This window comes from Canis lupus, chromosome 24 (genome assembly GCF_011100685.1).
Source record: "Canis lupus familiaris isolate Mischka breed German Shepherd chromosome 24, alternate assembly UU_Cfam_GSD_1.0, whole genome shotgun sequence".
In the NCBI taxonomy this organism is placed as follows: Eukaryota; Metazoa; Chordata; class Mammalia; order Carnivora; family Canidae; genus Canis; species Canis lupus.
The window spans coordinates 27,613,358-27,640,842 of NC_049245.1; the positions used below are offsets into that span (position 1 = coordinate 27,613,358).

At 49.5% G+C, this 27,485-nt stretch overlaps 1 protein-coding gene across 1 annotated transcript; it reads left to right on the forward strand.

Moving 5' to 3' along the window:
• Positions 1-38: 38 nt before the first annotated feature.
• On the forward strand, positions 39-27,144 carry ARHGAP40 (Rho GTPase activating protein 40). The gene is given in 24 exon segments (XM_038572992.1): positions 39-113; positions 236-364; positions 4,860-4,927; positions 7,434-7,546; positions 10,014-10,231; positions 15,200-15,352; positions 15,884-15,953; positions 15,956-16,009; positions 16,012-16,047; positions 18,013-18,094; positions 18,508-18,586; positions 18,959-19,118; positions 20,588-20,632; positions 20,635-20,672; positions 22,331-22,424; positions 22,427-22,491; positions 22,494-22,573; positions 23,511-23,596; positions 24,023-24,222; positions 24,697-24,819; positions 24,822-24,869; positions 25,378-25,379; positions 26,003-26,056; positions 27,054-27,144. Coding segments are annotated over 24 exon segments (2,163 nt in total).
• Positions 27,145-27,485: the final 341 nt, after the last annotated feature.

Here is a 27,485-nt window from a genome sequence, read left to right on the forward strand (position 1 = left end):
CAACGAGGTGAGTGCATGTGAAGTGTCTAGCACGGAGCATGGACGTGGGGAGCGCACTGTGTGCACCAAACATTAGCAGTCCGAGGGAATCCTCTGGAAGGACTCAAACAGAGGTAAATTCAGGCCTCCTGACTCCTCCGAGTGGTAGAAAGATCAGTATTTGAGCCCTGAGTCCTCCACTTACTTCGCCCTTCTGAACCTGTTCCTTCATTTTCAACAAGTGCCATTCTGATAGCTGCTGCAGCTCACACACGCCTTCCTGTATGTCCACCACGGAACTCCCACCTGGGCGCTGCGTTCCCTGGGACCCAGCGGCGGCCCTGGTGCTGCCAACCGACCACCTTTGCTGCAGAAGTGCGGGCAGGCAGGTTCTCTCCAGGGCTCACCTTGCTTACAAACCAACAAAAGGCAGGTCCCTTCTGATGGGCTCCGTATTTCCTCTCTTGCCTCACAGTGAAACAAAAGGAGAAGCCTCTCATTATGCTGAGGGGTTAGGTTGGGACCCTTCACAGCTCAAGGATTCCCCAAAAACAAACAAACAAACAAAAAAAAAAGGATTCCCCACTCCTCCTACTCCCCTCCCATTGGGCATTGCCAGCTCCACCCAGGATGGCCAGCAGATGCTCACAGAATGTGAAATGTCTTTTTCTTGGGTATTTTCCTGGGTATTAGTGATCTTTTTGGTGTTTGCCAATTGGTAGGTGAAAACATTTCGTTGTTTTAATTTACATTTCCTTAATCACATCTTTTCCTATTGAGCGTTTACCTTTTATCTCCAGTGGCTGTTAATTCAGATGTGCTGTGTACTTTTCTATCAGATGTCTTTTGAAGGTATTTCATTCCTTATCGATTTCTAGGAACTCTTTATATAAACTTGATAGTAACTTTATCATTTGTTGCAAATATCCTATCAGCTGGTCACTAACTTTGTTTATGGTATCTTTGTTACACAGGAGTTTTGAATTTTGTTGTAATCCAACCTCAGGTGTTGCTGGTTAATGGCTTCTGGATTTTATTTTGCTTGGGGAGTTGTTCCCCACAACCCTTTATTTCTTCCCAATTTCATTTTCATCAATCCCTAATGTTGGCTCCCATCCCCCCCCCCCACCGGGAAAATTCCTTTGTACTTACCAGCATAGTAACCTGCTTCCTGTCCTGCGAGCTCTGCACATCTCATTTCCTCCCTAGTGTTCACTGACCCTTTAAAACTGAGTCCTGGGACTCCTGGATGGCTCAGTGGTTGAATGTCTGCTTTTGGCTCAGGTCCTGATCCTGGGATCCAGGATCGAGTCCCCTCATTGGGTTCCTTGTGGGGAGCCTGCTTCTCCTTCTGTCTGTGTCTCTGCCTCTGTGTGTGTGTGTCTTTCATGAATAAATAAATGAAATCTTTAAAAAAAAATAAAACTGAGCCCCAACATTGCCTCCTCCAGGAAGCCTTCTCTTCTGAGCCCCATCCTACTCCGGTTACTGTTCTGTCCCTCTGGGCTGTTTGCCCCATCTTAGGTAGTTTGTAGGCTGTGTTGAAGCACAGTTTTGCTTTTAGACATTTACTGGAGCCCTTAGTAGAAGCCAAATGATTTGTATGCATTACTTTACTTCTTCCTCACAACTCTATGTATACTGTTATCATCATCGCCACCCTCATTTAGCAGGAGGAGCCAAGAGCCTAACTAAGATACTTTCCCAGGGTCACACATCAAGAGGACAGACCCAAACAGTCTGACTCCAGGCCCTGGACCCTAAGCCACTGTGCTAATTATTTCCTATTGCTGCCATAATTTAAGTGGCTTAAACAATACAGATTTATTATCCTAGAGTTCTGGAGGCCAAAAGTCCAAAGGGGGTCTCCCAGGGCAATCATGTGTTGGCAGGGCTATATTCCTTTCTGGAAGCTCTAGGAGAGAGCCCGTTCACCAGCTTCTAGAAGCCGTCTGCCTTCCTTAGCTTGTGGTCCCCTTCAACCTCCAAAGTGTGCCACCCAAGTCCTTCTCATGCTGCTGTGTCTCTGTTTTTCACTCTTTTGGTTCCCTCTTCCCCATTTAAGAACCCTAGTGGTCACATGGGGCCCACCTAGATAATCCAGCGTAGTTTCCCTATTTCAAGGTTGGCTGGTTAGCAACCTAAATTCCATCTGCAATCTTTTTTTTTTTTTTAAGGTTTTATTTATTTATTTATTTATTTGACAGAGCACAAGCTGGGGGAGTGGCAGGCAGAGGGAAAAGGAGAACCAGGCTCGGGCAGCCCGGTGGCGCAGCGGTTTAGCGCCGCCTGCAGCCCGGGGCGTGATCTGGAGACCCTGGATCGAGTCCCACGTCGGGCTCTCTGCATGGAGCCTGCTTCTCCCTCTGCCTGTGTCTCTGCCTCTCTCTCTTTGCATCTCTATGAATAAAAATAAAAAAAAAAAAAAAAGGAGAACCAGGCTCCCCAAGGAGCAGGGAGCCAGATGCAGGGCTCAATCCCAGGACCCTGGGATCATGACCTGAGCTGAAGGCAGATGCTTAACTGACTGAGCCACCCAGGCACCCTTCCATCTTAATGGAAATCTTAATCCCCACCTCACCATGTAGCAGAACATATAGATTCTGGGGATTGGGACCTGGGCACCTTTTCTGTGGGGAGGGTAGTATTCTATCTATAGCATTCACACTTCCATGCTGCTTCTCTGGACAGTAATCATCTGCCTCTACCTGCAGGGCTTCATCCCTGTCTGGTCCCTCAGACTCACTCACAAGGTTAAAATGAAATAAAATAAAAAATTCAGCTCTGCAGTCATACTAGCTACATTTCAAGTGCTTAGTAGCCACACATGACCAACATGATTCCAGATGTTGCCTAGCATATAAAATAATCTGATTAAGTGGCTCAGGTGGGGACAAGCTAGTGTCCATGACCTTGCTTACAGGAAGGATGGAGGCAAACCTCAACCCCCTGGGAACTTTCAGACCCTCTCTGGAAAGTAGAGCAAGGACTCACTGCTGGCTGGAAGCTCACTGGAAGGGGTGGCCATCACCCAGCTTCTTAGGGTTGGGGCCTCAGGATTATCATCTCTTCTTATTTCTTTTCAAGAGAAATTGTAACTGGGGGATTTTTAAAGTTAAGACCTCCTTATGTTCAAATGATGGCAAGCTGTATTAAGTGTTTAAGACACAGGAGGGTGGCCACTCTGCCACTTCAGGTGGAGCTTGGTATCGATCCGGATCTTCTGGTTGGGCACATTCATCATCCCAGAGGTCTTGGGCAGAACTTTCATATCCCCTAGCCATCCCAGAAATGTTCACCACATTTATGCAGTGGTGACCTTTAGGAAGGTCAGTCTAAATCTCAAAGTCTAGCAATCCCGTCTTAAGGGGAAAGTTGTTGCCTTACAGGTAGTTTAGGAGCTCAGTTAACATGATACTCAAAATATAAACACAGGATTTGCCTTTTATTATATGTTATTCCTGCCCTGCCCCCATTCTCCCAGGGACTGCTTCATAAATAGCAAAAGTGCTGTGTACTGATGTTCCGGTTGTGCACTGCATAAAGATGTTACATCCAAAGGGGCACATCCACATCACAGTCATAGACTAAGTTACATAGCATACTTGTGTGGGCACAGAGAGTTCAGACTTCCATGCAAGTTCTAAAGCAGCAGAGGAAAGACCCTCCATAAGCCCACATTATCACACATGACCATGTGCATGGGAAAGTATGGACCTACACGTTCCCTGATGTACCCATTGCCTTTCAGCCTCTGCTCTGAGAGATCCGATTCCCACCCTTCTCTTGACTCAGAACCTAGAATGTCATTTCATCTGGGAGTTGGGGGGAGGGTGGGACATGGAGTGTGCACGGGGCATGTGCACCTAGCATCTGGAAATGTGTGTGAGTGGGAGAGAGTGGACCCACTAGTTCTCTGGCCAAGCTGTTTAGGTTGTTCAATAATACACTGTCTGTATCAGCTATTGCTGTGTAACAAATGATCCCAAACTCAATGGCAATCGTTCATGAAAGCAACATTCGTTATTCAAGCCATGTGTCTGCTGGCTACCTGAGGGGTCACTGATCTGCCCCAGGCTCTGCTGGTGGCTCCATTTCAAGCTGTGGGTCTGGCTGAACTTGCTTCTCCTGCTGGCTGGTCTCTGGTCTGTGCCATGTGTTCATTCTGGGACTCGGGCTACAGCCATCCAGGGACAGTTCTTCCTATGGTGATGGGAAGTACAAGAGGGCCAGCCCCATCATGCAGGCACATTTCATGCCTCGGTTTATCTCATGTCCACTAAATTCCATTGGCCAGAGCCTGGCATGTGCCCAAAGCCCAAGTCAATGGATGGGTGGGGTCAAAGTCTGTCAGTAGAAGGAGGAATAATGAATTGAGAACAATAATTTGATCTGCCCAGTACTAACTCAAATGACACAGGACAACACAAGCTGCACACTTAGAACTCTTTGTTGGGAAGACATTTTCAAACATTGTAAAATATAGTACTAGGACCAAAAACAGCTGAGTTGCTACCAGAAGCCTCCTCCTGCAGCCCAGGAATCAAACCATGGAAATGCCAAATGTCTGTGGCTTTTCCCTTCTTGTACCTTCGTCTGTGCCCTCTTTGAAATCAGGGGTGGTTATGACCGGGTGTAACCAGGCACCTCTGAGCACCCAGCGTTCGTCTGTCTTCATTCCACCCTGAACCAGCAGCTGATGTCGGCATTTTAGCAACTGGCTCTAAACCCAATTCCAGGGCACCTAGGTGGCTCAGTTGGGTGTCTGCCTTTGGCTCAGATCATGATCCCGAAAGGGACACACCCATGGTTACACAGAGTAAGTATTAGAGGATACGGACTGGAGCTGAGGACTTCCAGGACGCTGCCTTCTCCCACAGGATGCTTGGGGGGACGACCAGCTGGCGTGTGGGGAGAAACTTCGCATTCGGGAGAGCTCTGAGCAGCTGTGAGTGCTGCCCTGACCATCTGACCCAATGGCATGTTTTGTCACAGGCTGGACTTGTAAGCCTCTGGCTCCTCGCTGCAGACCAGGAGCTAGAAACAGCTCATCACCTGGGCAGCCTCGGGCAAGTCACTTGTCCCTCTGAATGTCAGGTGGGAAGCACCTAGAAGCAACATGTATTTATCAAGCTGCCAATCACTGAGGACTTCTGTTCCAGCACTTGGCGTACATTAGCTTTCTAATGACTGGCTGTGTCAGGAGCTCAATACACACTGGCTGGCTGACTGGAGTAGCTCTTAAACCACACGAGGTGGTCTCCATGTGAAGATGAGGAAGCTGAGGCTCCCCAAGGTTACTTCACTAATAAATGACAGATCTAGGATTCAAAGTCAGACCTGTCTGACACTTGAGCCAAAGTTCTTAACTTCTGAACTGTCTGATGTGGTTAACCGTCGCTTAGTGAGCATGTAGTACGTGCTCGGGAAATGCCTAAAAACAAAATTACAATTAGAGACATCTGTGCACTTTTCTGCACACACTATACATCAATAAAATGTTGAAAACAAAACAAAAGAAATTGACTGTGTTTGCGAAGCTCAGAATGAATTTTGTGGATGCGCTGAGCGCCCGTAGTTCTGCTAAACTGAAGATTTGTTGGCCACGCTGCACACTGTGATCTTGGCACAACAACACCTTTAGAACCGTTGGGGTTTTATTTCATCTCTTCTTTTTTTTAAAAAAAATATTTTATTTATTCATGAGAAGCAGAGAGAGAGAGAGAGAGGCAGAGACACAGGCAGAGGGAGAAGCAGGGTCCATGCAGAGAGCCTGAGGTGGGACTCGATCCTGGGACTCCAGGGTCACGCCTGGGCCAAAGGCAGACACTTAACAGCTGAGCCACCCAGGCATCCCTCATCTCTTCTTTCTTGTGCCCCTGTCTGACCCCCTTAGGATGTTCACCCAGAGAAATGATCGTTCCTCTCTCATTGCTTAGCTGTTGAAATGGTGACACAGTTGACTTCTGTTTGGGTTTAGTCACTGAGGTTTTCAAATTGTCACAAAAACACACAGATGCCGGCAATTTTCAAGCGAATCACAAAACAGCTAAAGAAACCAAACTGTGTGCCAGCATGGGGGACCAAACAGATTCACAGGAGGTGCGCCGACTAGCAGCTTTCTCAAAAAGCATAAATAGAGTGGAACAGCCAATTTTATAATTAACTGGGAATCGGTCTCCAGTTAAGCTTCTGCTCGGTGAAAATGGCCAAGCCGTTACCCAGGGAGAGCTGGTGCCCTGCCTCTTCCTTTGGGCCCTGGCGGACCTAAGATTTCTCTACTTTACCACATTTGAGTATGTTTCAGGATGTGAGTATGTATCACTTGGAGTTGAGCTCAGTGTGTGGGCAGGACACTTGGGAAAAAGGCACAAGCCATGCATGCGCCACATGAACATGGGGACCCTTGTTCAAACATTATCAAGAATCCCATGATGATGGTGAAACCAAGCAGGAGGCCCTTCTAAGCAGGGGACCTGTGACTGCTCAGGTCACATATCCATGACACTGGACCAGGTTATTGGATCACATCTCCAGAAGCTGGGGGAACACTGACAGGTGGGATCTCAAGTTGTGGGCAAAACGCAGCCCCAGGGACTCCAGGGCACAGAACCCCCCAAGACAGAGGCCAGGCAGGCAGCAGGAACAAAACCAGCACCCTGTCCAGGCTGCAACAGCAATCACGACAAACAAATCCAATAGAACAATCCTTTTTTGGAAGGCAATTTGGCAAGAGGAGTCACAGTCCCGCAAACCCTTTGATTCTGCAAATCTGCTTCTGGCCCTCTGTTCTCCTGGTACCTCCACACAAGGGAACAGGATAATGAACATGAGGATGCTTGTCGTGATACTGACAGATGGAAAAAACCCAAGCCTCTGTCGGGGGGGATGGATTAAAAAACCATGTTACCTCCTCAACAAGGTTCTTTCCAGTAAAATGCACCATGTAGGTGACCCTCTTGTGACTCAACTGCACAATGACATCATCTAGGACCAAGCTTTAAAATTTTCTATTTATGTTGAGTATGAGATCCACTTTGTTCTGAGCCTGGATCCCCACTGTATGGCCACCACCTCCTTGGGGCTACTCGCTCTGCATCCAGGGCCAGAGCCAGCTGGTTGTCTCTATCTCAGAACTCCCAGCAAGTATTCTGTGTTACCTTCCATGAACCAATTCCTGTGGCTGGAGGAATGTAGCTTCCAGCTGCATTCTTTTCTTTTCTAGTGTATTGTTGTTTATGTCTTTGTTTTTTTTTTTTTTATTTATTTATGATAGTCACACAGAGAGAGAGAGAGAGGCAGAGACACAGGCAGAGGGAGAAGCAGGCTCCATGCACCAGGAGCCCGACGTGGGATTCGATCCCGGGTCTCCAGGATCACGCCCTGGGCCAAAGGCAGGCGCCAAACCGCTGCGCCACCCAGGGATCCCTATGTCTTTGTTTTTTAAATAATAGCTTGGTGGAAAGTTCGTCCACGGACAGCATTTAGATGGAGGTGGAGCGGATCCAATAGCGAGATGAGCCGAAGCAAGAGAACAGCAGCAGGGGTGAAGGCCAGCTCCCACTAGGTGAGGCCCCTGGCTGGGTCCTGCTGGGTGCTCTGCCTTCTACAGGGAGAGATGCTATAGGAGCCTGACGGAAACCAGAACAGGAAAGGGCTTTGCCTCACATCTGGACTGGTGCAGTATTCTCTTCACTGACTTCCCTGCCCTGCCCTTGCTCCTGGCCATCTGCTGTCCCCCTTTCCCGTGCAACAGTCAAAATTATCTTTTTATAATGTAAATCAGATGCCCTGCTTAGATTAATTCATTTAGCAAATACTGATGAGTGCCTATTACATGCCAGGTACTGTTTGGGGCACTGAGGCTATACAACAGCCAACACAAAGGGAAGTCTGTCCCCTTGTGGAGCTGACTTTCCAGTGGAACTCCAAGTGCTCTGCTCAAATGTAAGTGTCTCCCCATCTCTCTCTGCGTGACAGACAACCCTGTGTCCCTGTTACCTATTACTGCATGGGCATCCCAAACTCAGCAGTGTAAAGCAGCAGTCACTGTGATGATAATGATGACGACAGTGATGATAATGACGACGACGATGATGATGAGGCTATCTCACTGCTCTGGGGGTTGACAGGGCTCAGCCATGCAGTTCTCGCTCAGGACCCAGAATGTCAGCTCCACAAGGCTGGGGACATTGTCCATCTTCTTCACCGTTACTTCCTCAGTGCCTGGACCCGAGCCACGCACATTCTCATACTCCATCCATAGTTGCTCAGTGAATGAGGGAATGGAGAGAGCATGCCGTGGAAATCTCCTTGGTTGGGCATATAATTCAACTACACTAGCCCATGGTTTCCAGAACATGTGGTTGTATGGGAGACATGGATCCCTCAAGGTCTGCTGCAGCATCTCAAGTATGGAATACACATCACTGGGCACCGAAACAGTGATTTGGGGAGATTCCCCCTCTGCAGGAAAGCGGCCGGCCATCATGACCTGGCCAGCAATCCAATTTCACACAGAACAGGGGTTGAAGCCAGAGTGGATAATGGAGAAACCCATGTGGATAACTAAATAGAAACAGGAGCTTTTTAAGACTCACAGGGCAGCGGGAGCCTCTGGGAGCCATGGGACCAAAAATGTTAACATAGTCATTGTTTTCATTAACTTCTACTTACAGAAGTGGTGGTAGATGCTCCATTTAATGGTTGGGATATTGAGGGTTTAAAAGAATAGGCGTTAGTTAAAATGTGACCCCGGATTAAGGGAAAATATTAAGTAAACAATTGTACATGACTAATTATATACAGATACAAATTATAAAGGCGGGATGCTTGGGTGGCTCAGCAATTGAGCGTCTGCCTTTGGCTTGGGTCCTGACCCAGTGGTCCTAGGATCAAGTCCCACATCGGGCTTCCTGCGTGGAGCCTGCTTTTCCCTCTGCCTCTGTTTCTGTCTCTGTCTCTCTCTCTGTCTTTCATGAATAAATAAATAAAATCATAAAAAAATTATAAAGGCAATAGGTAAATGTCTTGATTTCAGGAAACACTGGTTTGTTGAAAAGATCCCACGCAAATGTCCTGTGGCTAGCAGGAGGGAAAAACTCCTGGCATTGCAATGAAATCAGTGCCTCCACCAGCCAGCCCGTGTTAGGGGAGGACCCACAAAGCTGTGGCTACCCTGGAAGCATTTGCTTGGTGCCCAAGTATAGGGAAAATGTTGTAAGACTGGCGTGTCTGGCTTATGTGTGCAATCCATACTGTCATAAAAGCAGTTTTAGGTTTTTTAAACCACCAGCACCTGGTGGACTAGCTTGGTCACTCTGGGTACAACCATATACAGCCCCTTCCCCCGCCCCGTCTGCTCACATGTGTGTGCGACTTCCTCTTTGAGCTCTCATCTGTTCCCTGTCATAAGGAAGGAACTAACCAGGCCAGTGTTTCCCAGATGCTCCAGTAACCTGGGGATGTTGTTCCAAGTGCAGATTCCCAGGCCCAGAGCCTGAACTCCTGGTGGAATCTGTGGAAGTGGGACTCAGGACTGATTTGGGTGAAAGGTTTTGCTGTAGGACGGTGGTGAAGCATAGCGGAGGGGTGTATTCCATTATAAATAAGGTCTTGACTAGGAAGAGACTTTCCAAGTGCACACCACCTGCTTGCTGGCACTCTACACAGCAGCGTCCACGTGGTTCTGTGGTCACGGCCAGATCTGGGAGGGGGAGTGAGCTCATTGCTACATTTCAGAATCAGAGCATACAGGAGGCCTTCCCCAGCCTGCTCTGTTTCCCAGGAGTGGCATCCAGGAAGTGGTTACATCCAGATAGTGGTTAATCCCATCAGCATCCCCGGTATTCTCAGGCATCCTATTAGATCTCCCCATTGATGAGTTTAGTTGGTGTTAGGGGGTCTCTGGTGATCAGATATGTGGATGCCCCTTGCGTCCATGTGAGTATGCATTCTTATATGTGGCTTTAGTGCATGTGGCTGAGCATGTAGCTGTGTGTATTCATCTGGGTGTTCTCCTCTGTTGGTAAGAGGAGAAGCCAAATCCCAGTGGCTGCAGGACACAGGCCTGTAAGGCCTCCTCGGTGGCCAGAGCTTGGACAATGAGCACCAGGGGCTCCCATACACCCTGACATCGACCCAGGAGGTTGCTGTGTGCTGCCGGCTGGACATCCGTGTCTGCTCAACCGGAAGACAACACAAAGCACCTGTCAGAGATGTCAGAGACATCTTTGGCTTCTTCAGCTCAATGGTGAATAAGTGGCATTCATGCCACCACCTCCTGCAGTGATACTGTTGGAGGGCTGTGTTGGCGCACACACGTGCGTCTGTGTGCACCTGCACGCTAGGGCATGCATGCTACCTGCGTGCTTGCAGGCCACTGTGCTCCCATTTTACATGGAGGTCTTTAGCAACTATGGGACCTTGGGCAAGATCTCTGAGCTTCAGCTGCTCCATCCGTGAAGGGGTTGGGAATGGCTCCTATGTCCCAGGGCTTCCTGAGTCTAACTGGGAGCTGCTGGTAATTTGCAGAGGGCGTGTCTTCAGAGAATGGGGCCTGAGGTATGCAATGAAACGAAAAGCTGCAGCTCAGGTCCCGGGCTTCTTCTTTTTTTTTTTTTTTTTTAGGAATGAAATACTTTTATTTATTTATTTATTTTTTTAATAATAAATTTATTTTTTATTGGTGTTCAATTTGCCAACATACAGAGTAACACCCAGTGCTCATCCCGTCAAGTGCCCCCCTCAGTGCCCGTCACCCATTCTCCCCCACGCCCCTCCCTCCTCCCCTTCCACCACCCCTAGTTCGTTTCCCAGAGTTAGGAGTCTTCCATGTTCTGTCTCCCTTTCTGATATTTCCTACCCATTTCTTCTCCCTTCCCTTATATTCCCTTTCACTATTATTTATATTCCCCAAATGAATGAGAACATATAATGTTTGTCCTTCTCCGATTGACTCATTTCACTCAGCATAATACCCTCCAGTTCCATCCATGTTGAGGCAAATGGTGGGTATTTGTTGTTTCTAATGGCTGAGTAATATTCCATTGTATACATAAACCACATCTTCTTTATCCATTCATCTTTCGATGGACACCGAGGCTCCTTCCACAGTTTGGCTATTGTGGACATTGCTGCTAGAAACATCGGGGTGCAGGTGTCCTGGCGTTTCATTGCATCTGTATCTTTGGGGTAAATCCCCAGCAGTGCAATTGCTGGGTCGTAGGGCAGGTCTATTTTTAACTCTGTGAGGAACCTCCACACAGTTTTCCAGAGTGGCTGCACCAGTTCACATTCCCACCAACAGTGTAAGAGGGTTCCCTTTTCTCCGCATCTTCTCCAACATTTGTGGTTTCCTGCCTTGTTAATGTTCCCCATTCTCACTGGTGTGAGGTGGTATCTCATTGTGGTTTTGATTTGTATTTCCCTGATGGCAAGTGATGCAGAGCATTTTCTCGTGTGCGTGTTGGCCATGTCTATGTCTTCCTCTGTGAGATTTCTGTTCATGTCTTTTGCCCATTTTGTGATTGGATTGTTTGTTTCTTTGCTGTTGAGTTTAATAAGTTCTTTATAGATCTTGGAAACTAGCCCTTTATCTGATACGTCATTTGCAAATATCTTCTCCCATTCTGTAGGTTGTCTTTCAGTTTTGTTGACTGTATCCTTTGCTGTGCAAAAGCTTCTTATCTCGATGAAGTCCCAATAGTTCATTTTTGCTTTTGTTTCTTTTGCCTTCGTGGATGTATCTTGCAAGAAGTTACCGTGGCCGAGTTCAAAAAGGGTGTTGCCTGTGTTCTCCTCTAGGATTTTGATGGATTCTTGTCTCATGTTTAGATCTTTCATCCATTTTGAGTTTATCTTTGTGTGTGGTGCAAGAGAGTGATCTAGGTTCATTCTTCTGCATGTGGATGTCCAATTTTCCCAGCACCATTTATTGAAGAGACTGTCTTTCTTCCAGTGAATAGTCTTTCCCCCTTTATCGAATATTAGTTGACCATAAAGTTGAGGGTCCACTTCTGGGTTCTCTATTCTGTTCCATTGATCTATGTGTCTGTTTTTGTGCCAGTACCACACTGTCTTGATGACCACAGCTTTGTAGTACAAACTGAAATCTGGCATTGTGATGCCCCCAGTTATGGTTTTCTTTTTTAAAATTCCCCTGGCTATTCGGGGTCTTTTCTGATTCCACACAAATCTTAAAATAATTTGTTCTAACTCTCTGAAGAAAGTCCATGGTGACATTTCTATACACTAACAATGAGACTGAATAAAGAGAAATTAAGGAGTCAATCCCATTTACAATTGCACCCAAAAGCATAAGATTCCTAGGAATAAACCTAACCAAAGAGGTAAAGGATCTATACCCTAAAAACTATAGAACACTTCTGAAAGAAATTGAGGAAGACACAAAGAGATGGAAAAATATTCCATGCTCATGAATTGGAAGAATTAATATCGTGGAAATGTCAATGTTACCCGGGGCAATTTACACGTTTAATGCAATCCCTATCAAAATACCAGGTCCCGGGCTTCTAAGTCTCCTCCCGGTAAGTGGCCTTCATTCCTCAGGCGTGGGCATTCTCCAGCTGCCCCACGGGGCGGCGCTGTGAAGTAAGAGAAGGGCGCGCCTCTAAGCATCCCACTCTTCCTTCCTGCGGTTTGCTCAGGCAAAGGCCTGAATCCTCCGCCTAAGAGCTTGATTCCTGGGGTCACGATCTCAGGCCCTAATCGTAGGCGATTGCTACTGAGTCTCGTGGGCCTGTGCAAGGGCACAAGCCTGGGAATTTGCTTCTTGGGGCTCTGAGCTTGGAGTCAATGGGGAGGCAGCCAGTCCTGACTCACTGCCTCTCTGCTCAGTTTCCTTTTTTTTTTTTTTTAATTAAAGATTGTATTTATTTATTCATGAGAGAGGCAGAGACATAGGCAGAGGGAGAAGCAGGCTCCCTGCAGGAGCCCGATGTGGGACTTGATCCCAGATCCCGGGGTCACGCCCTGGGCCAAAGGCAGAAGCTCAACCGCTGAGCCACCCAGGGGACCCCTTCTGCCCAATTTCCAACCGCTGAGCCTGAGGGACCTCTGGACAGAGGCCGGGAGGGAGGGAGCCTTCCCCTCGGAAGGAAGGTGCTCGGAGGCCCCTGTGCCTGGGGCAAGGGTTCCCTGCGGTGAACACGCTGTCCAGAGGGCTGGTGGCCAGGCCCATCCTCCAGCCCTTCTGCCTCGCCCTAGCCTGCCTCGCCTTCCTCACCCCTGCCAAGCTGCCAGGCACCCAGCACACAGGGGTTGAACCTTTCATTCACTGAGCTCCTACCACAGCCACCTGCTGAGTAACTGCCTGTGCCAGGGACTGGGGAGCAGGGAGCTACAGGCCTTTATGCTCCTTCTTCACCTTATGTTTGTTCATTTGCATTCTTTTTTATTTTTACCCTTAGAAAGTTTTTATGCTTCATCCAGCAAACTGATAACTATTCACCTATGTGTTTTGTTTCTAGTTATTTTTTGAATTAATTGTGGTGTCTGGTATGAAAGAGAGAGCCCAGCTTCTGCCTTTCGCGCCTCCCCCACAAAAGGTTCAACTGTCCCAGCACAGTTCCTTCCAAATGAGGATGCCATCATTTATATTTAGGTTTTTAAGATGGAAATACAGTGCATGGTAAGGTGCGCAGATATTTACCATGTGCAGCTTAATGTATAACTATCACCAGATCAAGATCTAGAACATGTCCTGTACTCCTAAAGCCTTCCCCACACCTTTCCTGGCTAATCCCCACCCTCTAGGGCGGCCACTGTTCTGACCCCTCTCATTGCGTATAGGTTTTCCCATGTCCTGCTGTTACTTAAAGGAAGAGGTTCTTCACTGACCATATTTTGATGTGATTGGATAACCACTAGGTAGCTGGCTCTGGGCCTTGTTCCAGAGATTTCCATGCACTGGCTTGTTTCGTTACCTCACCCTAGGAGATGGTGTTGTCATTGCACCCACATCTCACTGGCAGGAAAGGAGCAGTGAAGTTCAGAGAGAGGTGATAGAGCTGACTGATCTTGAGGCAGAACCGGAGCCGCCAGCAGCCCTTACCAGCCCTTCCCGATGGACCTTACTCTCCACTGCTTAGGAAGCATGCCCCCTTCCCAATGGGAAAGCACTTTCATTCACCCAAGTATAATGTTTCTTTCTCATTTTGAGAAGCAAGAAGTTGCAAAAATAGTACAAAGCTCCCATGTACTCTTTACCTAGATTCTCCCAGGGAAAATATCTTATGTAAGCACAGGACATCAAAATAAAATTTTAAATATTGACTTTCTATTTCTAAAGCATCAGAGATAATTAATGCTCAACATTATCTTACCTTCTAGCCTTGATCATTTGATTTCACCCATTAAACCATGAATGATGATGGTAAATAATCTAAAGATATTCCATATGGACCTTTTACAATGGACCAGGCATTATACCCAGTACTTTACATTCATGATTTCATTTCATTCTGCTATGTTGGCAATAACCCCCTGAATAACTAAACTAAAAAATAGTAATAGTTATAATTATTGAGGACTCACTGTGTGTGAAGCACTGTTTTATATGCTCTATTTAATTGGATCTCCCCCACAATCCCATGAAGTAGATCCTGTCATTAGCCCTCTTCACAAGTGAGACACAAAGAAAGGTAAAATGATTTACCCAAACTCACAGGGAACGTCAGACTTTGGATCCAGGAGGTGTGACACCACAGCTCACGCGGCAAGTGTTAGGCTGTACCACAGCTGATTTTTTTTAAATTTTTATTTTATTATTTTATTTTATTTATGATAGGCACACAGTGAGAGAGAGAGAGAAGCAGAGACATAGGCAGAGGGAGAAGCAGGCTCCGTGCACCGGGAGCCCGATGTGGGATTCGATCCTGGGTCTCCAGGATCGTGCCCTGGGCCAAAGGCAGGCGCCAAACCGCAGGGATCCCCTGTACCACAGCTGATTGACGTAACATCATTACCTACAACCAGAGCACACTTCCTTTCCCTTCGTGGGGCACTCGAATGCGGCCTTCTGGAAAAACCTGCTCAAGTCCTCCTGGCGATACTAAGCAAATTCATCAGTCCCTCCCTCTTGCTGGTTTTCACCTCTGGAAGAGGGAATGGCTGGTGCTGCCTGCGGGACCCCACTGTGGCCTCCAGAGGCGCAGTCGAGCATACTTTATTTTTCCATTAATATTCTGTTATTATTCAGAGTAATAGGAAGAAGAGCATTGGAGCCATGGGTGGCACCGCCAAGGGTGGAGACAGATGGGGCAAAGGAGAGCAACAAAGGACCGGAATAGAAGCGATGATAAGAGGTCCGTGCAGTGTTCCCACTCCTTCAGCCCCTTCTGTTGGAATGCAAGTAATAAAGATAGCTTCTGTTTATTGGGGCCTTCCTATGTGGGTGGCTCCCTAAGCACTTTACATCCCTTAGCCCGTTGCACAAAACGCTTTGAGAGAGGCACTATTTTATGGTGAGAGATGGGAATTTAGAAGCTCAGAATGTAACCCTCTCAGTCAGAGATAGAGCTTGAACTTGAACCTGGGATGGAATCCTGAGCCCCACTTCCCACCCACTCTGTTCTTCCTTCTCATAACCTCCTTCAAGGGATGGGAGAGCCTCAACACACATACCAGACATGCAGCTTGAGCGATCGCCTTTTTTTTTTTTTAATTTTGTTTATTTTGAGAGAGAGAGAGAGGGAGTGAACAGGGGCAGAGGCAGAGGGAGAGAGAAAACCTCAAGGAGATTCCACACTGAGCATGGAGCCCTATGTAGGACTCGATCTCAAGACCCTGAGATCATGACCTGAGCCAAAACCAAGAGTCTGATGCTTAACCGACTGAACCAACCAGGTGTCCCTTGAGCAATTGTCCTTACCTCCCTCCCTAGAAGTTTAGGATTCCCAAAGGCAGATTTGGCCTGACCTGGACAGGAGACTTGTCCCTGCAGGATGTGCAGAAGTCCCTGCTCTGGCCCTCATGGAGCTGATTGTGCTCTGTGTGGTCTGTGGCTCAGACTGAAGAGGAACAAGGCAGGGAAGTGGAAGGCAACAAGTGAGCAGGACTCCAAAAACCCATGGTTTTCTCATCCAAGGAGCTGCATGGAGAATCTTCCACTAAAGCATGCTTAGCTGCTGTATCTCTTTGTTATATGTATATATCCATCCATCCATATATGTCTATTCTGTTACATATATGTGTTATATATATACATATATGTATATTTCTTCAACTGAAAACAATTTGTTCATTTTTTTTTTTACAATTTGTTCATTGTAGGAAATTTGGGAAATAGAGAAAATACAAAAAGGAAAAATTCAATTCATATATAAGTGCTATTAACTCTCTGTGCATCATCGTCCTGTGTTACATGTGTATCTTTTTTTTTCACTAAATATTATAGAATTATGGACATTTCCCATTGTATCATTCAGCTATTGCCACAATACTGCCTCATAACAAACAACTGCCAAACTCATGACGTAAAACAACAATCACTTACTCTTGTTCGCATGTTTAGGGATTGGCTGATGTAGTGGCCTTGACTCAAGCTGTTGGCTGGGTCTGGATCTGCTTCATGTATCTCATCCTCCTGGACCAGCAGGCCATTTGGAGCCTGTTCTTCTGCCAGTTAATGGCAGAAGCACAAGAGAGCAAACCCTACCATACAATGCATTTGAACCTCTGCATGCATCACGGAGTTTATTGATCCACTGGTCTAAGCTATTGTGGGACGCCTGGGTGGCTCAGTGGTTGAGCTTCTGCCTTTGGCTCAGGGCGTCATCCGGGGGTCCTGGGATTGAATTCCGCATCTGGCTTCTCGCAGGAATCCTGCTTCTCCCTCTGCCTAATGTCTTCTCTGCCTCTCTCTCTCTGTGTCTCTCATGAATAAATAAATAAAATCTTTTAAAAAAAGCTATCACTTGGCTGACTAGCAAAGGAGTGGGGAAGTATGCAAATTCATATGGGAAAGGGTGTAGATACAAGGAGGGGTAATGAACCTGGTTGGAATAATATTATCATTTATGACAATTATTAATAACAGTCTTTGAAAACATGATTTTTATTCATGGTATTATTTTCCTCCTTAGGGATATGTTCTAATTTATTTAACCATTTCCTTATCAGTGGACATTTACTATTTCCCTGTTTCTCCTATTATAAAATACAATCCCTATTATTGTACATACAATTTTGAATGTGCCTTAGATTATTTGGAATATACCTATTCGGTTCTTGGTGTGTGTTACCCTTCAATAGATTATGAGAGTGTTCATTTCACTGCATCAGGGTCAACACTACACACTGTGAATTTTGTTTGTTTATTTTTAAAAAATATTTTATTTATTTATTCATGAGAGACACAGAGAGAAAGAGAGGCAGAGATACAGGCAGAGGGAGAAGCAGGCTCCATGCAGGGAGCCCGACATGGGACTCGATCCTGGGACTCCAGGATCACACCTTGGGCCGAATGCAGATGCTCAACCGCTGAACCACCCAGGCTGCCCTGTTTGTTTCTTTAAAGAAAAGAAGATAGTGGATAAGACAGACCAGGGGTAGGGGTTTTGCAGAGAGGGGAGTAGACAGGTGGAGGGAGAAGGAAGGTAGAGTGGATTTGGAAGGAGGAGCATGCCCTAGAAGACCGTAAGACAGGATGAGTAAGAAGACCTGGGGAATATGTCTTGGGAATGTGGCCCATGCCTGCAGAGCTGGACTATCTACCCCAGGCCACTGGTACATACCTTACCGCGTGCTCTGTGGGGCAGCAGCACATTTTCATTTCAACACCTTTTCATCCAGCTGAGATTTTCTGGTCTGGGATGCAGCTAACATTTTCATTACTGCTGAGACCAAGGGTTCTGCCTGAGAGATGTGAAGTTTGAGCTCAGCTGTTCTCCAGCGAGCCCAGTCTTCACACAGGGAAGGAATCTGACTCAGTTGCCCAGAAGATCTCGCAGGTTGGAACCCCACTGTCATTCAAGGGTGTGAAATGCTCCTTCTGCTCTTGACTTTCCACAGAAACGTGGCTTTTCAGGGTGCCCCTTGATGTCCTGCTAGAAGCTGATCGCAAAGCCCTCCCAAGCACCTGGTCCTTCAAGCTGTATGTTGTCCCCAGCTTTGGCTCATTGCTCATGAGAGGCTGTGTCTGGGGCCACCATTGGGAGATGTCTAGCCTGGGGAGTAAGTGTGGCCTTTAGAATTGGGACTCCTGGTTTCAACATCTGGCTCTGACACTTGCTAGCTCAGAAACTGGGGATGAATCTTTGAACCTCTATGACTCTCCCTGTCAAGATCTCTGTAATGAAGTTATAATAACAGTATCCTCCTTTTATGAAAGAATAAATGAGAAAAATGCGTATGAAGCTCTCAGAGCAATGGCTGGCTCCCGGAAATGGCCAAGAAAGCTGTTCTCCTTCTCCTAGCTCTCTCCTCGGCCCGGTTTTCATGGGAGATAAACACACCGGTTTGAATCCCACTTTTCATGGTTTAAACGCTGGCTTCCTTCTCTCATAGCTGCTGTCCTATTTTGGAAAAGAGAGAGCTGGACACAGAAGGCATTCTCAGGGTGCCCGGATCCCAGGCCAGGGTCAAGGTAATGGTGTGGTTTCCCCCACATCTTCGAGGCTGCATCTCCCGAGTTAAGCCAGGGGAGAACCCAGTTCCCAGATTGTCCGTGTTCTGTCTTGGGTCCTGTTTGGGTCAGGGAGTTCCAGGAGGGTTGAAGGCAGGGAGGCGACACAGTATGGCGCAGGGGTGGAGCTGCGGGCCTGGAGTCAGCCTGCCAACATTTATTGGGTGAAACCCTGTGCCATGAGACTTATACAATGAGACCATTTCGTCTTCGGATCAGCCCTCAGAGATGGTTGGTTGCTTTCCAGATGAGGAAACAGGCCCAGAGAAGTGGTAGAGCAACTCTCCCTAGAGCCTTGGGCCAGCTTCTCACTGGCGCCCCTCCACCCTGCAGGGGACGGAACAAAACCTGGGGAGAGATTTCTACACTGGCCTTTTTAGCTGGGACAAGGTTCACCCCAAAATGTATCCCCAAGATGTGCTCAAAAGGTTCACCCGGGAGCTGCCGGAGGCTCTGCTCACTGCTGCATTCCTCCCGGCCTTCCCTGTGATGCCCAGGCAAGCTGCAGGGCTCAGGCAGTCCCATTTCCATGTGTGGCCGAGGGCAGGGACCCCGAGAAGTCCTCTCCAGCTTTTGCATCATACAGTCTCGTTTTAAAACAGAACCAGGACACCTGGGGGCTCAGCAGTTGGGCGTCTGCCTTTGGCCCAGGGCGTGATCCTGGGGTCCCAGGATCACAGTCCCGTGTTGGGCTCCCTGCAGGGAGCCTGCTTCTCCCTCTGCCTATGTTTCTGCTTCTCTCTTTGTGTCTCTCATGAATAAATAAACTCTTTTAAAAAAATAAAAAATCAAACAGAACTCAGACCAGATCTTGTCACCACACAGCTCCACCTGGTCCACGACCCACTGCCTGGGATAAAGCTTGGTGTCTCCCATTCTCTGCCCCCAGGGCCCTCCTGTCTCTGACTGGGCTCCTCCCGGCCTGGGCCCTGCCTCCTCACATGGGCCAGGCTCCCAGCCTCCCCACTCCTCCTTCCTCCCTCAGGCCCTGTGCCCTGCCCTCTTGTTCTGGAAACCTGCCCCCTTGCACGGCTTGTGGGCTGCCGCTGGGCACTGGGATGGCAGCTGGGGGTCAGCGCCTCCCCGAGGCCCACCCAGGCGCTGCCTATCACAGTACCCTGTTGTTTCCTTCCTAGTGTGAATCAGCGTCTGAAGATCCTTAGTCATTTCTTGGCTCACTTACTATCTTCTCCTCTGAAACATAAGCTCTGCAAATCTGGGTCCCGTTGGTTTCCCCTGGACTGGAGCATGGCACCCAACAGGCACTGGATGATACTTGCTGAGTGAGGAGCAGATGAGTGAATGAAGAATGAAGTCGAGCCATGCAGGATCTGAGGGATGAAGACCTGGTGCTCAGCCTCCGTCCCCGACCCCATGTGTCCACCCCCCGTGCAGCTGGTCCCCAGGCTCCACCAGCTATCAGCTGGTAGATCTGGTCTGGCCTGGTGAACTCTTTCTCTGAACTCTGTAACTCCCACCTCCTCTGCTCCCTGGAGATCCTGACCCCAGCTGGGCGACACTTCTTCCGTTGAAGCTCTCAAAATGCAAAGGGCTCCATTAAACCTTGTCTCTAGGGCACTTGACTATCTCCCCTCCTAAAGGTGACTGTGGGCTCAGTGCATTTCTCACCCTGGACTATAGCTCTTGGACCACACATCTGAGTGTGTGTGTGCTCACATGTGGGTGCATGCATGTGAATGTGTGTGTGCATGCGCATGATATTTATTTATTTACACAGTATAGGGAACGAGCCTCGAGACTAGCATTGGTCAGAGCTCTCTGAGCTGACACCAGCCCAGGAAACAGTTCCAGGTCTCCTGATGAAGGGTTTCCTGGCCATTCCTGGACTTGGCAGCCTCTGCTATCTCCCTTCCCCAAGAGGGGGTCTCCACACTGACAGGGGAGAGTCCCTGAACCTCCCACAGAGACCAGAGACCAAAGGCCAAGTCCTCCCTCCTCCCTCAAACAGCCCCGACCTGAAGCAGTACCTGCAGGCCCTCCACCTGCTCAGCGGATCCTCCCAGAACCCAGCAGACATGCCCTGAGGGTAAAGGTTACTGGGGCACCTGGCTGGCTCAGTCAGCAGAGCGAGCACCTCACTCTTGACCTCAGAGTCGTGAGTTTGAGCCATTGAGTGTAGAGCTTACTTAAAAAAGAAATAAAAAGAAGAAAAGGAGACACAGTAACCAGAGCTGCCTCTTTCCACCATCTCAGCCCACAGCCACCATCAGGTCTCTAAATCTGCTCACTCAATCATTGATTTATCCATCCCTTCAACAACCATGGCCAGGGCTGCGTGCGGTGACGGCCACGGGACGGCTGAGTCTTTCCTGAGACCTCTTCCCTATAGCAAGCAGATGAGCCCTGAAAGAAATCCGTGCTTTCCGGAGCGGGGACTGCCGGACGCTAGTCCCGTGTGGTGCTGACAGGTGTTACGGGGAAAGGACTCTGTGTCCAAACAAGAGGGGTGAACCCTGACTCAGTGGAGCAAGGCTGGGGCTCGGTCTTCCCTGCAGACTTCCCAGGGCTGCGGGCCCACAGCCTGCAGCACTCCCCCAGCCTGGCCGAGCGGACCTCATGTGTGTGCGGGAAAAGCATTGCCCCACTGTGTTCTGCTGCAGTGGGAGGATGCCAATCTGGGAAACACTCTTTTAGGGCACTCCCACTGTGTGTTATGGGCGTAGGAGCTCAGGACTGGGGGTGGGGCTCTGGCACTTGGCTGGCTTTGGGTCAAAGCCAAGGCGGACCTCTAGGGTGGAGCTGTGAGGAAGCCCAGGCCTGCTGGAGCCCTCGTCTGCTGCGGGCACGGACTTGGAGGCCCCGTGGAAGTCTGCAAAACCAGACAGCCGGGCTCAAGGGACCTCGCTCTCGGTGCCTCGGCTCTGGTAGAAAAGACAGCCTCTTTGAATTTCTGTTTTCTTTTCAGTAAAATGAGGATAATAATAGCATTGTGTGCAATGTTTTGGCAATTACAAGAGCTAACGCACGAGAACTCATAGAGTAGAAGGTGTGGTACCTTGTAGATGCTCCATGTATGCTCTTCCTCCATCCTTCCTTTCATCCGTCCATCCATCCATCCACCATCTGTGTCTCCACCTTTCCATCCCTCCCTCCCTCCCTCCTTCCCTTCATCCTTACTGGTTATGTGACCTTGGGTGCGTTCTCCTTCTCTGTAAAATGGGCACAATGATAGAACCCACTTTACAGAGTGGTTGTGAGGACTGAATGAGATGACAAATGCATGTAAGATGCTAACACAGAGGCCAGAAACACAAAGAATACTTAATAGATGACAGTATTATAATCTCCCCCCCTTTCTTCCCATTGTCTCTGCTCCCCTATTTTTTTCCTTTGCATTTTTGGCAGATCCAGTCTCCAGAAAAAGCAGCTCTCCTGGGGCTATCTGGGAAAAGACCCATTTCCCAGAGCTGTGACTTTTCTGCCGGAAACTTGAAATCTGGTTCAGATGTTTCCTTTGCCTCTGAGGGAGGAGGGAAGGGGAAGGGTATGGGCACATGTGCCCCGCAGGAGACTGAGACGCAGGGAGGTCCTGATGGGCTGATGGCAAAGCTAAAATGGACACCCATATTGCAGCCTCAGGCTCCCTCCAAGTGCCCCCTCGAGTTGTGCAGCATGGTGTTCTGGGAAAGGTAAGGATTGCTGGGACCTGCTAAGATCCAAGGGAGGTTCTGTGGCCTTCCCCAGGCACTCCTGAAATTCTTCAGGAAGGAGGCGGCCTGAGAGCCAAGCAAGAAGATGACTCTAAAGAACATTTCCATGGTGATGCCCCCAAATTTCCTGCCCCCAAACTCCCCAAGGGCAAAGAGAAGCATTTGGCAGAGGGGGTGGCTGAGGTGGTGCAGATGACTGTGTGCACTACCAGGACCTGCTATGGGCAGCGAGTGCTGTGGCTCCACCATGGGTGGAAGGGATGAAGTGTCGATCCTGGTGACAGGGACAGGCTCCTATCCTCCTCTAGGTCAGCTGCCCTGATGCTCCTGCCAGCGTGAGGGACATATCCCTAGTTGTATTTCTCCAATCCCTACTTGTGTCTCTTCTGGGATCTCCATTGGATCCTACTTGTGGGCCTGTGTTTCTTCCCTCCCCTGCCTTAGTGTCAGAGAGCTGTCTCCACTTTCTGTCTCCACTGCTATGCCTCTCAGAGAGTCCACAGCTGTCTGGTCTACCCCAGATTCTGGGTGTTCCCTCAGCTTCTACAAGGAATTCCTTCACATGGAAGCTTTAATGATGCTGAGAAAGCCATCATTAAAGGCCCCAGGAGGCCCCAGGAGCACAGGGCCTGCCTAAAACAGGCCACGCGCCAGATAACCAAGGCACTCCCTGGCGCACCATGAGCCTCACCCTGATTAACAGTCCAAGGCAAGGGTGAGGAACAAGAGTAAGAAGAGAAATCCTTCTGTGCTGTAGGCATACAAGGCCTGCTGAAGGCTGAGGGCCGAGTAGGAGCCCTGGGAAGACCCAGCCAGGCCTGGAGACCCCCGTGAAGGCAAGGCAGTGTGGCCCACCCCTGCTGGCGGGCCACAGCACTGGGAAGTGCTCAGCCTCTAACATCCACCCATCAATCCAACATGCACCCATGTACCTACCCGCCCACCCCTCCACTCATCCATCCACTGACTCACCTTTCCCCCTCACTCCCTTCCTTCATCCATCAAGTCAGTAAGATCGGCATTTTTTTTTTTTAATTCTAGAAACCAGCAAGTGAAGCTCCAACTGTTCTGTTTCTCCCCCACCAAGCCCAGGCGTTCTTCTGTGTTCTACGCACACCAAATGCCAGCTGGTTCTCCACACTCCTCCGGCACCTCACACCTCTGAGTTTTTGCTTATGCGGTTTGCTCTGCCTGCAATTCCCTTCCGTTTTCAGGAAGGGCTTGGGCCTGGTAGCTCTGCTCAGCCTTCCAGCCCAGCTCAAGAGCGAGAGCGTGGATGGCCCGGCTCCTCCCCCACGCGGTACCGCCTACACTGCCACAGTTCTTGCTTCCCTGTGTCTTTCATCTCTGAGCTGATGTGATTACTAAGACACATTAGATTATAATAATTTTTATTGTAGGGAGTTCTAAAAATTCCAAGAATACCTAAACATTTTCTTGTTGCTAACATTAGTAAATGGGAGAATTGCCTCTTCCCTTTCCCCCCCGTGTATTGTCTTGCTCAGGTGTCTTGCAGGCAGTAAATCTAGGATCCCAGCATGGAATCCATTTCTTTCAGAGCTGCATAAATGCTCTTTGTTATCAGGTCCACGGGGCCTAGATTCATCGGTCTCTGTCTGCTGGGTTCTGATCCAACAGACGGGCATGTGCTGATCTGATGGTCTTTGGGAATTTGCCAGTGCAGGGTTGGCTGGGGTTTCTCAGAGCCTTAGCCCACTCACTCCAGGTGTGTTCTTGGGGACACCTCTGCCTGAGTGTGCCATCGAGCAGCTGTCCCACAGCACCAGCTGCCCCACAGCACACAGCACGTACCTGACCCTCCTCCTCCAGGTGCTCGCGACCTGGCTGCCGGGCCCGGCGCTGCCGATTCGGCCACCAGGGGGCGCGCCTGCCCCGTCCGAGCGGGCGAGGAGGAAACGGGGCGGGGTTGGTTGGGGGGCGCGGTGCGTTGTGAGCTGTGCGGTGATTGAGGCGAAGAGATGAGTGATAGGAAAGAGAGGCCTTCGAGGAGAACACGGAGTGCTGCTGGGAGGAGTCCGGAGCAGGGCCCGCACAGAGAAATTGACCAGCGTCACACACGTCGCGCATGATGTGCATTTATATAAACTGTATGCACGTCTGTAGGTGCATTGCATGCGCTCCTCGTGTGTGTGTGAGTGTGAAGGTATGTGCACGTATGTTTCCATGCCTGTCTGTGTAAGCACACTTTGGGGGGCCTTATGTATGTGAACATGAGATGCTGTGTGCACAAAGGGCTGGCGTGCATGCGTATGTGTGCATCTTGTGCTTCTGGCATGGGTATTTGTGTAAGTGCACGTGCATGTGTGTTTATGCTCACACATTTGAATTCCAGGCATGCACGCGTGTCTTATGTGGATGGATCTTTTTCTTTCTTAGTAGACTCCCAAAGTGGCAAAGATCCAGGTGGCCTGGCCTATCACAGATCCTCTGGAGGTGCCCCTGACTCCCAGCACTGAACTGGCCCGTGTCCCCAGGCGGTTCACAGAGTGGTTCAGTCCTGGCTCTCACAGGGTCAAGAAGGCAGTGAGGACATAAACAGCCTCCCCTCCGTGGTAAGGGGCGCTTCCTTGAGACAGGAGCCTTTCACCTACAGGGAGCAGGCAAAGGAGGGGTCGGCCTCTCAGAACCGAAGGCCACTGAGGGGAGTTACTCATGCCATTGGCTCCTTCCTTTCTGGAGTGGTCAGAACTGGGTTCTGCAGCCTTCTTAGAGAGCTTCTTGGCTACAAATAATAATGATATTTAATCACTGTCTACCATAGACCAGGTCCCATGTGCAATGCTAGAATCACCATGAAAAAAATAGACAGGGGCGCTGGACTTACCAGCTTGTCACCCTGTGGAAAAGACGGACCTGAGTCTAAAGCCACAAAATAAATATCAAGTTACAAACTGTTTTGGTTTCACAAGAAATACAGGGAACAATGTAAATGGAGAACAACACACCTGGTATAGTTTGGGGAATGAGGTAGTGCTTCCAGGCAGAGGAAACAGCATGTGCAAAGGCCCTGAGGAAGCCTGGCCAAAGAGCTGAAAGAGGATTAGTGGGGCTGATATGCAGCAGTTGCTCCAGGATATATGAAACAGCTGAGCTCTCAGGAGCCTCCTTGATGGAGTTGGCACAAAGGACTCTTGGATCGCCAGTCCTCGGCAAGTGTCTAGTCTACTTCCTCTTTGTATGGATGGGAAAACTAAGGCCCAGAGAGGGAAAGGGACTTGCCCAGGGCCACACAGCAAACTGGGGACAGAGTCTGGAGTTGAACTCAGGATATCCATAATTATAATATGATAATTACATAACAACTATATGATAATTTAAATTACCATATGTAATCATACCATATTCATAATCCACCTTGACTTAGAATTTGCCTCTCACAGCAGGTTCCTACCTGCATCTGTCACCCCTCATCCTACCCCTCCTCACAGCCTCCATCCAGATGCTCTGGTGACAGGGGACCCATGGCTGGCCCCCTGAGTGCCATCCAGCTGCTGCTCCCTTACCTTCGGGCCTTGGGCTCCTTCAGGGACTTCAGCTCTGCCAGGAGGGTTCTTATGTCTCCTCTCCCAGCTGGCACCCCAAATCTGTGAGGACTGCCCCTTCCAGGTTTTGGGGCCATAAACAGTCGCTGTCACTGCCTCTAGGAGAGAAGGTCAGAGGTTTCACTCTCTCCGTCTTGTGGCAGCAGGCCTGTGAAGGCAGCGGACATCCTCCTCTGGGAAGTTGGAAGAAATATCTCTAAGCCCCGGATGGGGAACGAGTCCAAGCCCAGGTCCCTGGGAGCTCTTGACCTTGAGGGTTCACTGGACCCCTCTGGGGGAAGCCAGAGTCCACTCGGGGTTAGCCTTCCCCTCCAGCCTCTTGGGGATTAAGGGTCAGCCTGTGCCGAGCCTCAGGATCCTGTCCAGGAGTGTGGAGTTTTGCCTGGAGCTGGCCTGAGGCAGGGGGAGGGCAGGAATTTCTGTTTAGTGTGACAGTTGCCCTATGACCAGTGAGACTGATGCCTCTGGGGCACCCTAACTGAAGAGGCTCCTCCTGGATCAATGACCAGGGGTTCCTTAAGGAATTCTGCAAGCACATACCCCGCTCTGAGGCTTCTTCCCCTGGCTTCGTGGGAGCCAAGGATGGGCAGCTGTTCTCAGTTGCATTCTCTAGTGCAGTGATTCTCCAACTGTACCACGGGGTCGGAATCACCTAGAGGGCTGTGAAGACACAGCGGCTGGGCCCTGAGAATCTGCATTTCTAACGAGTTCCCAGGTGATGCTGCTGGTGCTTGTGCAGGGACTGCACTTTGAGAACCACTGGCCCAAGGGCAGAGGCTAAGATAAGATTTCTGCAGCCGAGGTGCTTTGAGGGGTTGCTCCTCAGGCACAGCCTTCCGAGGGAGGAGGGGAAGAAGGCCAGGAGAGAAGTCCAGCCTTGGCCACATGGGGGCTCTGGCGTGCAGACTGCGTCCGCGTGGTTCCCTACAGAGGCCTGGAAGTCGGTGGCTCCTACCTGGGCACCGGGCAGACATCGGCTGCGGGATGCCCTGGGGGAGGCAGCACGAGCCCCTCTGCCAGGCATCCGACATCTGCAGAGGTCAAGTGTCTAGAGAGGGGTCGCTGTGAGCCACAGCAGCCAAGGCTCACACAGGTAGGGGTGGAGGCGGTACACTGGCTCGGTGAGGCTCCGAGACCGCTAGCAGCGTCTTCCCACCCACCACCCTCAGCCTCCTCCGTCCCCACTTCCACAGGTGAACATCACCTGGCCTCAGGTGCCTACCCCTTAGATCTGTATCACGCCAACCCCTGTGGCGAGTGGGTCATTCAACAGAGCCTCACCTAAGTCCTGGACTCCAAGGAGCAGCCCCACATGCCACCGCCCTGCCCCTGTGGCCTGTGTCAGTGTACACAGCATGACAGCACAGCTGCCTAAGGGGAAGTCTAGGTCTTCCTCCAAGGGGACCTTCTCTGAAATGCCTCTCAGATCCCACAGAGGACTCTCAGGGCTGGGACTGTCCTCTCTCAGGACCACACCCACAGAGCCCCCTCTCTCCGGTGTGTTCCCCAGCTCTCCGGATGGTGGCTCCTGCCCCATGCCAGCTGTATGGCGACAACACTTGGGTACTTGGATCTCTACAGAGTCTGGTCCATAATTCCCAGCCTGAGTAGAATAAAAAATACAGC